Source organism: Vipera berus, assembly GCF_964194415.1.
Source record: "Vipera berus genome assembly, chromosome: 9".
Classification (NCBI taxonomy): Eukaryota; Metazoa; Chordata; class Lepidosauria; order Squamata; family Viperidae; genus Vipera; species Vipera berus.
This window is the reverse complement of record NC_138212.1, coordinates 21,621,274-21,634,227: the sequence shown is the minus strand read 5'-3', so window position 1 is coordinate 21,634,227 and position 12,954 is coordinate 21,621,274. Positions and strand designations below refer to the sequence as shown.

Here is a 12,954-nt window from a genome sequence, read left to right as displayed (position 1 = left end):
ATGAAGTAGGATTTTTAGTATGGATCAGCTTTGCTGCTGAGCTTTTAATTTAGTTTCGATCACAGTACTGTATGTAAACATTAGCATTTGCTCTTTCCTGCAGCCTGAACTGCCACAAATTGTTTGTGGCAGGAAATGACTGCTGAAAAACAATGGTTGTCTTGGCATCACAATGTTAACCAGATCAGTTACAAACTTGGAGGCTACATTTGCAGAACGTGCTCGTTTTGGTTAGCTTCAATCTCAGGTAGCTTCTTCATGGCTTGTGTGAATCCAACTCAACTGATTATTGCGTGTAACAGGACATTGTGCAGGAAATGAGTCAATCTCATAACCAAGTGAAGTATGTTGTATGAATACAGCTGCTGGGTTCAAAGAGGCACGAAGGGCTCAGGACTTGTTGTGTCATCTGAATAGAGGCATCCATGTGGTTTGTGTGCTGAAAAGGTCAAGATGGCAGTCACAATCACGCAACTGAAGTCCTACTCTGTTTTTACATACACTGTGTAATACATGAAGAAAAATGCAGGGCTTCAGTTGCGTGGTCCTGCTCACACAAAATTGGCCATCAAGAGTTTGAAACAAGGCAGCATGTCGCCTGAAGCTTTCCTGACCCCCTTTCCGCACAAACAGGCCTGCTGCTAGATCAAAAGGGTGGAGAGGCTGCTTTGATGACCAGAAGAGCTTCGCCTTCAACTGTAGCATTATGTCCAGTGATGGGGAAATCAGGCTTAGCCCTGGACCCATATCTTCCCTCTCTCCCTCCACAGGCTACTATAATGGACACACAAAAGTGGCCATCAAGAGTTTGAAACAAGGCAGCATGTCGCCTGAAGCCTTCCTGGCTGAAGCCAACCTGATGAAGAAACTGCGCCATGCACGGCTGGTGAGGCTCTACGCAGTGGTGACTCAGAGGCCCATGTTCATCATTACAGAGTATATGGAAAAAGGTGCGCTTCTGAGAATGTTTCCTCCCATTTCACCTGGATGAAGTTTGGTTCTGACTTGGATGAGGGAAATTTTGCAGGTTTATTCTGATTCTATTAGGCTTTATTTTCTCAATGTGTTCCACATTTCATATTTTTTTCCAGGGAAAGTCTCTTCTCCTCTCCTCTCCTCTCCCCCTCCCTCCCCTCCCCTCCTTGGAGTCCTTTTGATATGTTGAGCAATCCATTCAAAGGTCATAAAAAGTGTTACTTTCTGAGCTCTGTTCTTCATCAAGGTGGCTGGGTGTGAGGGAGCGAAGGCTAGCGTGATCAATAAGATACATAAAGCATATATAAAAGGAAATTATTAGTGCAAACTGCAGCAATTTATATCCATTTCAGCATATGGAAGGTCTTCCTAATGGTAAGAGCTCCACAACAATGGAGCAGCCTACCTAGAGTCTCTGGGTTCTCCATCTCTGGAGGCTTTTAAGAAGAAGCTGGAGATCCATCTCCACTGGATGGCTTAAATAGTTTTCCTACACACTGCAGAGGATTGGACCAAATAATCCTTGGGGGGTCTTCCTGCTCTATGGTTCTTTCACTCTATGATCCTAAAAACCAAAAAAATATTATCAGAGTCTTTGGATGGAAAGTAGGAGATAACTGCAGATTTCAGAATAGCCTGTCTGGGGATGTGATGGTTACTCACTTCTGGACTAATCATCTAGCGCAGTGTTTGTCAACCTGGGCAACTTTAAGCTGTTGTGGGCTTCAATTGAAGTCCAGATACCTTAAAGTTGCTGAAGCTGACAAATGCTGCTCTAAGGGGCTTTCCATCATGGCTGAGTTTGTCACCAGTCATTGAGCTGACTATATTACTATAATATATAGTACGTACATAAAATTTTATTATATATAGATTAGAAATAAAGTGCAACAAATAATATTTCATTTTTACCCTCAGTTTCAGGAAACTCCTTTCTCCCTTCCAAGGATTGTCCAAATTGGGGCTCTACCACTTTGGTGGTAGCGGATAGGCAATCTTGGCTGATCTTGGAAAACTGATCAGGATTGGCCCCAATTAGAACCTGGTTGGGGGACAGCTAGGAAATCCCAGGACTTGTAAGCTGGATGGGAAGTTGAAACGTAGCTGCAGAAGATAAGACAATGGGAAACTATTTATATAATATTTCCAAGAAAAAGACATGGATATTTCCATAAACTTCTCAGGAACGGAGCTTGACATGACCCTAAATAAAACTGGTGAACATTTCAAGGGATCATTGCCAAACGTCAGTCCTCTCCCAGAGAAACACAATAGAACACAGAGGAGCCTTTTTATGAGGTCACCGACTAATATAGATAGTCCTTGATTGATGTCTACAATTGAGCCCAAAATTTCCATTGCTAAGCAAGATAATTGTAAAGTGATTTTTGCCCGGTTTTGCAACCTTTCTTGCCACAGTTGTTAAGCGAATCACTGCAGTTTTTAATTTTTAATTTAATTTAATTTAATTGGATTTATATACCGCCCTTTCCCGAAGGACTCAGGGCGGTTTACAGGGTAATTTAAAACAAGAAATACAAAAGTTAAAAACAATTAAAAATAATTACAACAGTCTCCCTGAAAAAAGTTAAAAAAAACCCAATTAAAATTAAAATTCTCAGCCTGGGCCAGAGAGCTCGAAGAATGAATTGTGTGGTTGTTAAATGAATCTGGCACTGACTTTGCTTATCAAAAGATTGCAAAAGGTGATCACATGGTCGGGGACACTGCAACTGTCTTAAATACATGCCAGTGCCAGTTGTCTGAATTTTGATTATGTGACCACCGGGATGTCGCAACAGTCATAAGTCAAGGACTTCCTGTAATACCAAGCAGGTCGCCCCAGAGCAAAGTACAACTACCTGGAAATCTGCATTGAATGGAGTTGGGTAGCTGCTTATCTATATGTCTGTCTGTCCATATCTCTCTCTCTCTCTCTCTCTCTCTCTCTCTCTCTCTCTCTCTCTCTCTCTCATCATCATCATCATCATCATTTCCCACCTTTATTATTATACCTACATAGACACCAACCATGGTAATCAAAACCAGGCCCCGTGAATGAACTGATAACTTCATTCACACATGATGTTGAACCAATGTTTTTTTAAACTATGGGTTGCTGAGTAAACCACCAAGGAAATGTTCACACATACAAAGCCAAAACTGAATGTCTTTGGGCTGCCTTTGCCTTGCTGAGACATCTGAGACAGGATGGAGAGCAACGCAACCAAGCCAGGAATGATGATAATTACCAATGGCAAACAGAGAACACCACCTTTGATCTTCCAGCACTTTTTCTCTGCCTCTTGCTGGGGGTATACAGCTAGTCCTTAACTTATGACCGTAATCGAGCCCAAAATTTGTGCTGTTAATTGAGACAGCTGTTAAGTGAATTTTGCTCCATTTTACAACCTTTCTTGTTAAGTGAATCACTGCAATTGTTAAGTTGGTAAATATGGTTGTTAAGTGACTCTGGCTTCCTCATTGACTTTGCCTGTCAGAAGGTCGCAAAAAGTAAACACGTGACCTTGGGGCACTGCAACAATCCTAAATATGAGTCAGTTTCCAAGTGGCCTAATTTTGACCGTGTGATCATGGGGATGCTACAAGGGTCATAAGTGTGAAAAACAGCCATAAGTCACTTTTTTCATTGCCGTTGTAACTTGGAATGGTTACTAAATGAACTGTTGCAAGTCGAGGACTGCCTGTAGTCTATTATTCCCCCTGTTCTTTCAGAGCCAGCTGAGTTATTTTGCAGAATTCCCTTTGCTCTAGATAGTTGGGCTTGGAAGAGATCTTGCAGGATTTGGCACAAGGCCAGGGAGAAAAGGAAGGAAATGAAAGGCGCTTGCAATTTAGCTAGCTACAAAAAGGAGCAAAGCCTTCCAGGATACAAAAATAGCTGGGGGATCTGGGAGGGGTTTCCTGCTAGCTATTCTCTCCATCTTCAGGAGGCTGCAGCAAACCTAGGCTCCCTCCAGCCCTGATTAGCCATCAGGCAGAAAAACAGCATGCTTAAGGGAAGGGAGGCACCATGGAGTACCCTCCAGCTATCCTGCCATTAACTCTCTCCTGGCCACAGTTAGCATTCAGCCTCCAAGGAGTCTTAATGTCTTGTCAACTAAACCATGGAACAGCCAAATGGCATCGTTGCTTAGGGCAGCGTTTCCCAACCTTAGGAACTTGAAGATGCGTGGACTTCAACTCCCAGAATTCCCCAGCCAGCTATGCTGGCTGGGGAATTCTGGGAGTTGAAGTCCACGCATCTTCAAGTTCCTAAGGTTGGGAAACACTGGCTTAGGATACCAATTGGCCTTCATCCAACTCTGGGCTCTTCTCTCTATGGATTAAGCTAGTGGTGGGCTCTTGTATTTGAACTTTATAGAGCACCAAGAGTAGCCCATTCCCTCTTCCATTCCAAAGCCAAAGGCTCAGATGTTCTGCATGTTTGACACCAACCCAGAGACTGATATACAGAACAGTAGACAGAATCCACATGGTGGACCTTTCTGCACAGGCAGTACTGAAGTGGCAAATCTTTTCCAAAATCCGCTGGGCATGAGGCAGATGATGAAGGGGGCAGCACAAGCTATATACAGTATACTATCTTCCCCATTAAGTCTAAAATACACACACCCAAGCTGCAGGAGGGCAGATGTGCAAACAGATTCTTTGGCCACCCATAGACCTGTGGGTGTGTGCTCTGATCGTTGCTGGGTTGGTATATTTCAGTTTAACTTTCTGTTCCTGAAAGTGCATTGGGCCAAACTTTCATTGCTCTGCGGCAGTTTTTTCTTTCCTCAAAGAATTTTCTTCCCCATGGGAGAAACAGCCCCTGTCTGCTTGGCTCTTGGACTTTCTGTGGTTCAGTTTCACCACCTGCCTGTTTTATCCCATCTAGTCCATTTCATCCACCCCACCCCACCCCATCATTTCACAAAAAGCTCCCAGATTTGATTTGCCAGGGGGATCTAGGATCCTTGCCCCGTGTGGCTAGTCCTTATTTAGTGACTTTTTACAGTTATGATGGTGATGGAAAAGTTATTTTACAACCATTTACCACCTTCATGATCCAGTAAAGCAAAGGACAGTTGAAATCAGATCATAAGCACAGTCACAGTTTCACTTACTGACCATTTTGCTTAACAAGTTGCTGGTTCCAATTTTGGTTGCTAAGCATGGAGTATCTGGACCCTAGCATGCAAAAGTGATAATGTTGTCGTTTTAAAGCATGTGGCAGACACTAGTGTCCAACAAATAAATCTCTTGTAAAAAAAAGTGTGTGGAAAAAAGTCTGCCGAAGGTGGGGGTGGGCGTCAAGAAAGTCAAGATGGCAGCCACAGTTTTATGATAGAAGCTCCAATCCTTTATGTGAGTTGTACAAATATGAAAAAGGGACAAGGTTTTCGCTGTGCAGTTGCAGAGCTTGACTTTTAAAATCATATCTGCACGTGCCAACAAATGATCCTTGAAGGGGAAAGATTGTAGTAACTGTTGCAGCATATGCTATGAGTAAATCAGCTTTTACAGTGACAGAATAAAATGCCCATATCTTAAAACTGGCCATCTCGGATGCCCATAGACATAGCCAAGCACTGGGACTAGCATGGGAGGGCTGGATATTCCACGTCTCGGGGAGCCATGTGCACCAAATCAGCCATGATGAAAAACTTTACTCTGCCTGCTGTTTGACCCTACAGTGTTCAGCCTTGGGGAATGCGGAATTCTTGCTGATTTATTACAGCTGACACCCAGATATACTAGCTGATATACTAGCTGATTTCCATCTCTTGGCTTTGGGCTGCCAGGGTTTCAAACACATCAGTGAGCATGATTTTACTCCGCTCAGCTCAAGAACTGGCAACTGGGTGGGGGTGGATGGCAAAATTTTCTGGCTCTTGTCTGTCCAAGGGACGGTCTAGCTTTTCTGCTACTCCACTTTCTTTCTGGAGTTTGAAAAGAAAACCAGAGATTTTCACTCTGGTTTAAGGCATCTGGAACATGGTCACATTTTTTTTCCTGTGAGATTTTGCTGCCCCAGCAGAAGAACTTGGCTTTGAATCAGAACTGAGAAGGCTAGATTAGGGGAAACACACACGCACGGGCACACACACGCATACGTGCAAACATTTGCTTACCCAAATTAAGGAGGATATTTTGGTCTCTTCCTAGGTTGGCAGAATAGATAGAGGAAGACATAAAAGGACATGGAAGAAAAGTGTTTTTACCCCTAAAACAGTGCTTCTAAATCTGAGATGCGAATTTCTACATCACCATCAGATAGCAGCAGAGGGATGCAGAACTTTTTGGCTCACTTGGCCCTCTATTGGCCATCTTGCATTTTACATCCTACTGCTGCTTCAGCTATAGTTTAATTATCCCTGAGGGGGATTTGGGCCACAAATCATAAAAGGGCCAAGTTTGAAGACCCCTGACCTTCCTTAAGATTTTGCCTGCCATTTTGTAGGGAAATAATGCTTCAAGGGCAACTTTTTTTAAAAAAAAATTAACCTTCTGAGCCAACTTCCCCCAGTGGATATCCAGCAGATGTATTGGCTCAGCATTATGGGAACTGTGGCGATTACATCTGGAGAATACCTTGTAGAGGTAATTTGACGTAGGACATAATGCAAAAACAGTTTTTTTTAAAGTTAATGGGTAATGCACAAAGTAGCAAAATAAAGAGATGTCCTCCTACCCCAATGCTGGATTAGATCTCCCCCCCTCTGCTGGGAATGATGACCAGAAGATTTTTTTCCCCCTTTGGAGCCATTTTAGAATCATGGTTTCTCCAGAGAAAGAACCTTCCTTTTTATTATTCTGGAAAGTACCAGCAAGACATCTCAGGCAGTCTTCTCCAACTTTTGTTCTCCAGATTTGCTGGACTATGAATCCTTGTCCATGCTGTCTGGGAATTCTGGGCACTGTTGTCAGGAACAAGAGTGTCCACAGGGTATGGTGTAAAAAAATAATAATCAAGATGGCTGTCACAACACAACTGAAGCTCCATCAACTTTTTAAACCACACCCTGCAGACACCCCTGATCGAGAACCAAATTGTTGAAGGATACATCAAATGGATGATTACAATTATTCCATGGGTGGGAAGAGTCACTTCGCTATGTTACCAGAGAAATTCTCTAGAACAGGGATGTCCAATCTTGGCAACTTTGTGGACTTCAACTTCCAGAATTCTTCAGCCGGTCTTGCTAAGACTCAGTTGTAAGACATCGCATAGCTCTCCATGGGATCTAACTGTGTAATGTTTGAGTGTAGCTTAGTTCATATTTGTATACTTAAACCACCACACAATCTACCATGTCCTGTTCCGGGTACTGCTGGGAATGAAAGGGATTTATACCCATCTATATGCAAACTATTTTCAAGCCATGTCTCTTTGAAGTATATCAAATTCAGCAATGTAATTTATAAAATCAGAATCTTGGAATTTAGCCTTCCAACCTGCAATATTCGTTGAGAGAACGCTTAGGGGTTTAAGGGCATCCAAATGTCGATCTGAGTTCCCAGCAGTCGCCATTCTTAGAGGCACTCCTGAGGAATGGTGGGAGCACAGATTTGTTGCTAAGGTCAACTACTGAATAGGCGAGTGCATTCTGTGAATCGGAGAGGGCAACATCAGTGTCAAAGATAGTCCCAGAGATAGCACAGGACTTGAAGCCAGGCTTTTGGCTCTGCCAGGTGCTGGAATGAGGGTTACCGGTTTGATCTTCAACATTCCCATCTATCCCCCATAAGGATATGCAGACGTTTTCTGGGGGAATGCAATAGGGGTACCATACTGTAGGTAAATGTTGGAAGCACATCTAGATTCAAAGAAAGCATAAAGTGAACTTTTCCTTCGGGGCCTTTGAAGTTAGAATTGTCTAAGTAGCAGCAATTTTAAGAGAGCAAGGAATCTAAGGAGAGTTTCTTCAACATAGAACAGCATCTTTAAAAGAATCTGGAAGAAAGGAAGGAAGGAAGGAAGGAAGGAAGGAAGGAAGGAAGGAAGGAAGGAAGGAAGGACTTGGCAACTTTAAGATGCATGGACTTGCTGGCTGGGCAATTCTGGGAGTTGAAGTCAACAAGTCTTAAAGTCAGGCTTGCTCGTCACATTTATGTGGTAAATGTGAATAACACAAGGGAATATTTTATAAGCTTTGGTGAAGATGTAAAAAAGTTAGAATATTTTAGATAAAACTGTATACACCAATTCTGAGGATTTTAAAAATCAATATACCCCTCCTCAGGGTACCGCCGGTTAAGGAATGCCGGCGGGTTATTCCCAGGGGAAGGGCATTCTCTGTGGGCGCGCCGGCCCTATGGAACCAACTTCCCACGGAACTAAGGACTGCCCCCGACCTTTGCTCATTTCGCCGGGACTTGAAAACCTGGTTCTTCGAGCTGTTTGGCCCAGACTGAGGGGTTTTAATTTAATTTAACTTAATTGGGTTTTAGTTTAACTTCAGGGACTGTAATTTAATTAACAGTTTTAATTGATTTTAATTTTGTATACTATGTGTTTTAATTTTCCCTGTAAACTGCCCTGAGTCCTATGGGAATATGGCGGTATATAAATTTAAATAATAAATAAATAATAAATAAATAAATATACAATTGAAATTGGAGACTTCTTTGGGGATTGATGGATAAATAGCTAGAAAAAAGTTATTGAACTTTGTTTTCATACAGTATATGACAACTGCAGTGAAATTATTATATGTACAAAAGGGGAAAGATTTGGCACAACTCACAATGGAGGAATGATTGGTGAGGATGATGAAGCTTGCAAAGATGGCTAAATTGACTTCCTTGATTAGAGAAAAAAAAATCTACATTTATGGCTGACAAGAAAACCCTTAAGAGACTTTTTGTGAGAAACAAAGTTGATTTTAATGATTAGAAAAAGAGATAACAGAAAATAGAGCTTATAGCTCTTGTAAGCATTACTAATTTTGTATTTGTGTACTTATAACTGAAGGGGCACTGAGCATATTTTGACTGATGATTTCCCCTTCTTCTTTCTAGGCAACCTGGTAGATTTTCTCAAAGCTGCAGAAGGCACTAAATTAACAATTTATAAACTGCTAGACATGTCAGCACAGGTATGAACAAAATAATACAAGGGGGTGAGAAGATATAAGCAGACAGAATGGCTGAAGAGGAGCAAACAGTGAAAATGCCTTTTATTGGGGGTGGGGGTGTTAATGGGTAGAAAACCCATTTTTAGGCATGAAAAGAAATGGTAGAAACAGCTTCTGCTGAACCAGGGAATTTAGTTGGCTGTAGCTAGAATCTCTTTAGAACAACAATCCCACAAGATCCTTAAAAAGAGATCTAAGGTAGAAAAGTAAGGAGAAACTTTTTGATAGTGAGAACAATTGATCAGTGGAACAGCTGGCCTCCAGAACTATCACTCTTCTAACAAGAGATTGGAAAGCTATTTTACTGGGATGGTATGAAGCCCCTGCCTTGAGCAGGGGATTGGACTGGAAGACCCCTGAAGACCATCCAGCCTTATGATTCTATGTTCTACGGTATGGTGTGTGCATTATTCATTTTCATTTCTGGGCTGGCCAAAAGCCTTGACTTTTCCAGGGAGCGTTTGCTGCGAGCATGTCCACCTAGTGATCTTCAGGCTAGGCCATTATCCAATTCAGTTTGTTAATTGAAGAAACCAGCCAAACCTATTGTCTGGAACAAATGTGTCCTGAGAGTCACAAAGGCTGCAGGTTAAAACAAAAACAGGCCTTGCTCATGAATGCCTCACGTTTGGCTGCCTACCTCGGAGCAAAAGAAAGAGGAGGAGGATTCAGAGGGATGTATGTATGTATGTATGTATGTATGTATGTATGTATGTGTATATAAATAAATGCTGTTTTTTTCAGCCTGTCTTACAGCAGGATGGTTGTGAGGATTCATGGGAAAGGAAGCGAGTTACACTTGACCTGAGTGCTCGGGAGGAAAGCTAGGGTGGAAATGCAGCACAAAAGTATGTGATGTGTGTCTCCTCTTTGCCCACAAAGATAGCAGAAGGAATGGCCTTCCTGGAGAAGAAAAACTATATCCATCGTGACCTGCGGGCTGCCAATATCCTGGTGTCTGAAAGCCTCTGCTGCAAGATTGCAGATTTTGGGCTGGCCCGCCTTATGACGGACGACGAATACACTGCTCAAGAGGGTGGGTCTCTTCTGCCCCCTCGGCCTTGCCAAGCAAGCAAAGCTTCTTCCTTCTTTGGGGAGGGGGGGAGGGCTGCACGGAGGGTGTCGAAAAATTCAAAATGGCAGCTTCAAACACTCAATCCATTTTTTCGTGTGGGGTGCAATGCATGTCAAAAGGAGGGGGGGGGCTTTGATTGTGCATTCAAACTTTATTTATTTTATTTATTTAGTTTTCTATGCCGCCCTATTCCTGAAGGACTCAGGGCGGTTTACAGGGCAATATTTAAAAGACAATATAAATTAAGATAAAAATAGAATTAAAAAGAATTAAATTAATAATAGCCCAACAATAAAACAATGTAACCCCCTCAGTCCTCACTTTCTCAATCTTTTTTTTTTAAACTCCCTTAGAAACACTCTTGCTATGACTTCATTATTCTGAATGGGCAGATCAGGGTCCATGAATTATTCTGAAGATGGAATTGAGGTGAGGGTGGGAGGGAAGGAGTTAGGACAGATGACCTTATGCATAGGTACCACGCACACTGATTCCAAGTGTTTCTCAGCTCTGGCCACTTTAAAGTGTGTGGACCTCAACTCCCAGAATTCTGGAATTGAAGTCCACACAGCTTAAAATGGCCAAGGGTGAAAAATACTGGACCACAATTGATCCTTAGAATGCAGGTGTGTGATGCGCACCCAAGCTAGGTTAAAGGGTCAGAATCCTTTCTCCAGAAAAAAATCTCTGTAATGTGCTGGTCATCAACAAAAGTCTGATTTTTACAGATGATGAACATTTCTGATGATGTGTACATCAAGGACATGTGGCGTAAAATGCTGGCATTCCAGAGTGTGCAGCTCCTTCTTGTGGCCGATGCAATGAAAGTTACTAGTTTTCCTCTTGGGAAAAATTAGTCTTTCTTTTTCAGCCTTCCAACTCTCCTGATAGGCTGAAACTCAGTTTCTGAATTCACAACCCACAGAGCTAAGGGAGTTCTGGGAACTGGAATCCAGAGGAAACAGGTGGGTCTACTCTGCACCAAGATATCATTCTTACCCTCTTAAGATTTCTTCCTTCAGGAGCAAAGTTTCCAATTAAATGGACAGCCCCCGAGGCCATCAATTATGGAACATTCACCATCAAATCAGATGTCTGGTCATTTGGGATTCTACTGACTGAGATCATCACTTATGGCCGGATCCCTTACCCAGGTCAGTAAGTAGCAATCTATTTCCATTTGTGATCCATACAAAATAAGTTTGCCTTTGTCTAAGGCAGGGTTTCTCAAACTTGGCAGCTTTAAGATTTGTGGACTTCAACTCCCAGAATTCCTTAGCCAGTCACAGTTGCTAGTGAATTCTGCAAGAAGTCCACACATCTTAATTGCTGAGCTGAGAAACTCTGCTGCAAGGTAAAGAGTCTGGGAGAAGCATCGCCACATCTTTTGGGGGGTGCTTTATGTTGCAACCTTTGTGGCGGGAACTGCCTCACCTGGACCCCAATCCCCATTCTTATTTGCTGCTTCTCTTCTGGCTGCAGGAATGAGCAATCCAGAAGTCATCCAAAACCTGGAACGAGGGTACCGGATGCCGCAACCGGACAACTGCCCAGAAGAGCTGTACAAACTGATGCTGCAATGTTGGAAGGATAACCCAGAGCAACGCCCCACTTTTGAGTTCCTCAAAGGGGTCCTGGAGGACTTTTTCACTGCCACGGAAGGACAATATGAGCAGCAGGTGTGAAGATGGCCTCAAGCCAGGATCCATGGTACACTATTCTCACAACCAACAGAAAAGATGCTCTTTTGAAGACTTTGCCCTGCATCCAACATGGCGGGGGTAGGGGGGTAGGATGGAGAAGAAGGGCTTATTGGGGACTCCAATGACTTCCTGAGTTCCTTATCTCCGGCAAACCCCCCTTTTTTCGAAAGGAAAAGAAAACCAACATTCAAAGGTGCCCAGAAGAACTGAGATGGAGAGTTCTCACACATGCTCAGCAGGCCGAAGCTAGCCTTTTACTATTATTATTACTTTTTGCTTCAGCTGTTCTGTAGATGGCACATGCCCCTGGTATACTGTAGGTAGTCCTCGGCTTATGATCATGCTGAACCTGGCAATTGCGATTGTGACAGTCGTAAAGCAAATGACCAGACCTGTTTTTATGGCCCATTTTGCAGCGGCCTTAAAGCAAAAACTGGTCATTAAGCAAATCTATTTTTGCTACGGGACATTTTTTTCCAGAAATTTTAAGTAAAACGCTGGTTTTTCAGCAAAACCATTGTAAATGGAGGTCATGTGTCTTTGAGGGAGGGGCAACATCAGAACTTCAAATCTAAGTCATAAGTAGCTTTTTTTGGGGGGGGGGTCTGTTGTAACTTCGAGTGGTCGCTAAGAGACCAGTTGTAAGTTGAGGACTAGCTGTACAAATAAAGAACCATTGGAAGGCTGTTTCTTAAGGCAACGGTCCTCGAGGGCATTGGCTTTTCTGGGGTTGCAACCAGTCTTGGAAGCTGAACAAAGACAATACAAAGTGATTCTGGGATGTGGTCAAAAAAGTCAAGACGGTGGTCACAATTGCGGTGGAAACTCTGCCTTTATTTTTGCGGTGACACCCATGAAAAAAAAGAGAGCTTAGCTTGCACTATTGTGGCTGCCATTTTGACTTTTTCTGACCACACCTTGGATCTGACAAAGAGAAAGGAAGGTGGAGGAGGAAGGAAGGTAATTTACAGGTTCCTCTAAGAGAGGTTATTTTAAAACCATTGTTTCTTGAACAAGCCATAACTTGGGTTCACACATGACCTTAAATTGTGGCTTC

General features: G+C 42.8%; 1 protein-coding gene across 1 annotated transcript in view; it reads left to right on the top strand.

The window, feature by feature from the left end:
• The window catches only part of LCK (LCK proto-oncogene, Src family tyrosine kinase), a gene marked incomplete at its 5' end in the record, with an annotated part of 30,066 nt that extends 17,611 nt beyond the window's left edge, over positions 1-12,455 (top strand). The window contains 5 exons of the mRNA XM_081334424.1: positions 771-950; positions 9,004-9,080; positions 10,002-10,155; positions 11,217-11,348; positions 11,677-12,455. Coding sequence (XP_081190550.1) covers positions 771-950; positions 9,004-9,080; positions 10,002-10,155; positions 11,217-11,348; positions 11,677-11,879 — 746 coding nt within the window. The 3' untranslated portion in view covers positions 11,880-12,455. The remainder of the gene's footprint in view (positions 1-770; positions 951-9,003; positions 9,081-10,001; positions 10,156-11,216; positions 11,349-11,676) is intronic.
• Positions 12,456-12,954: the final 499 nt, after the last annotated feature.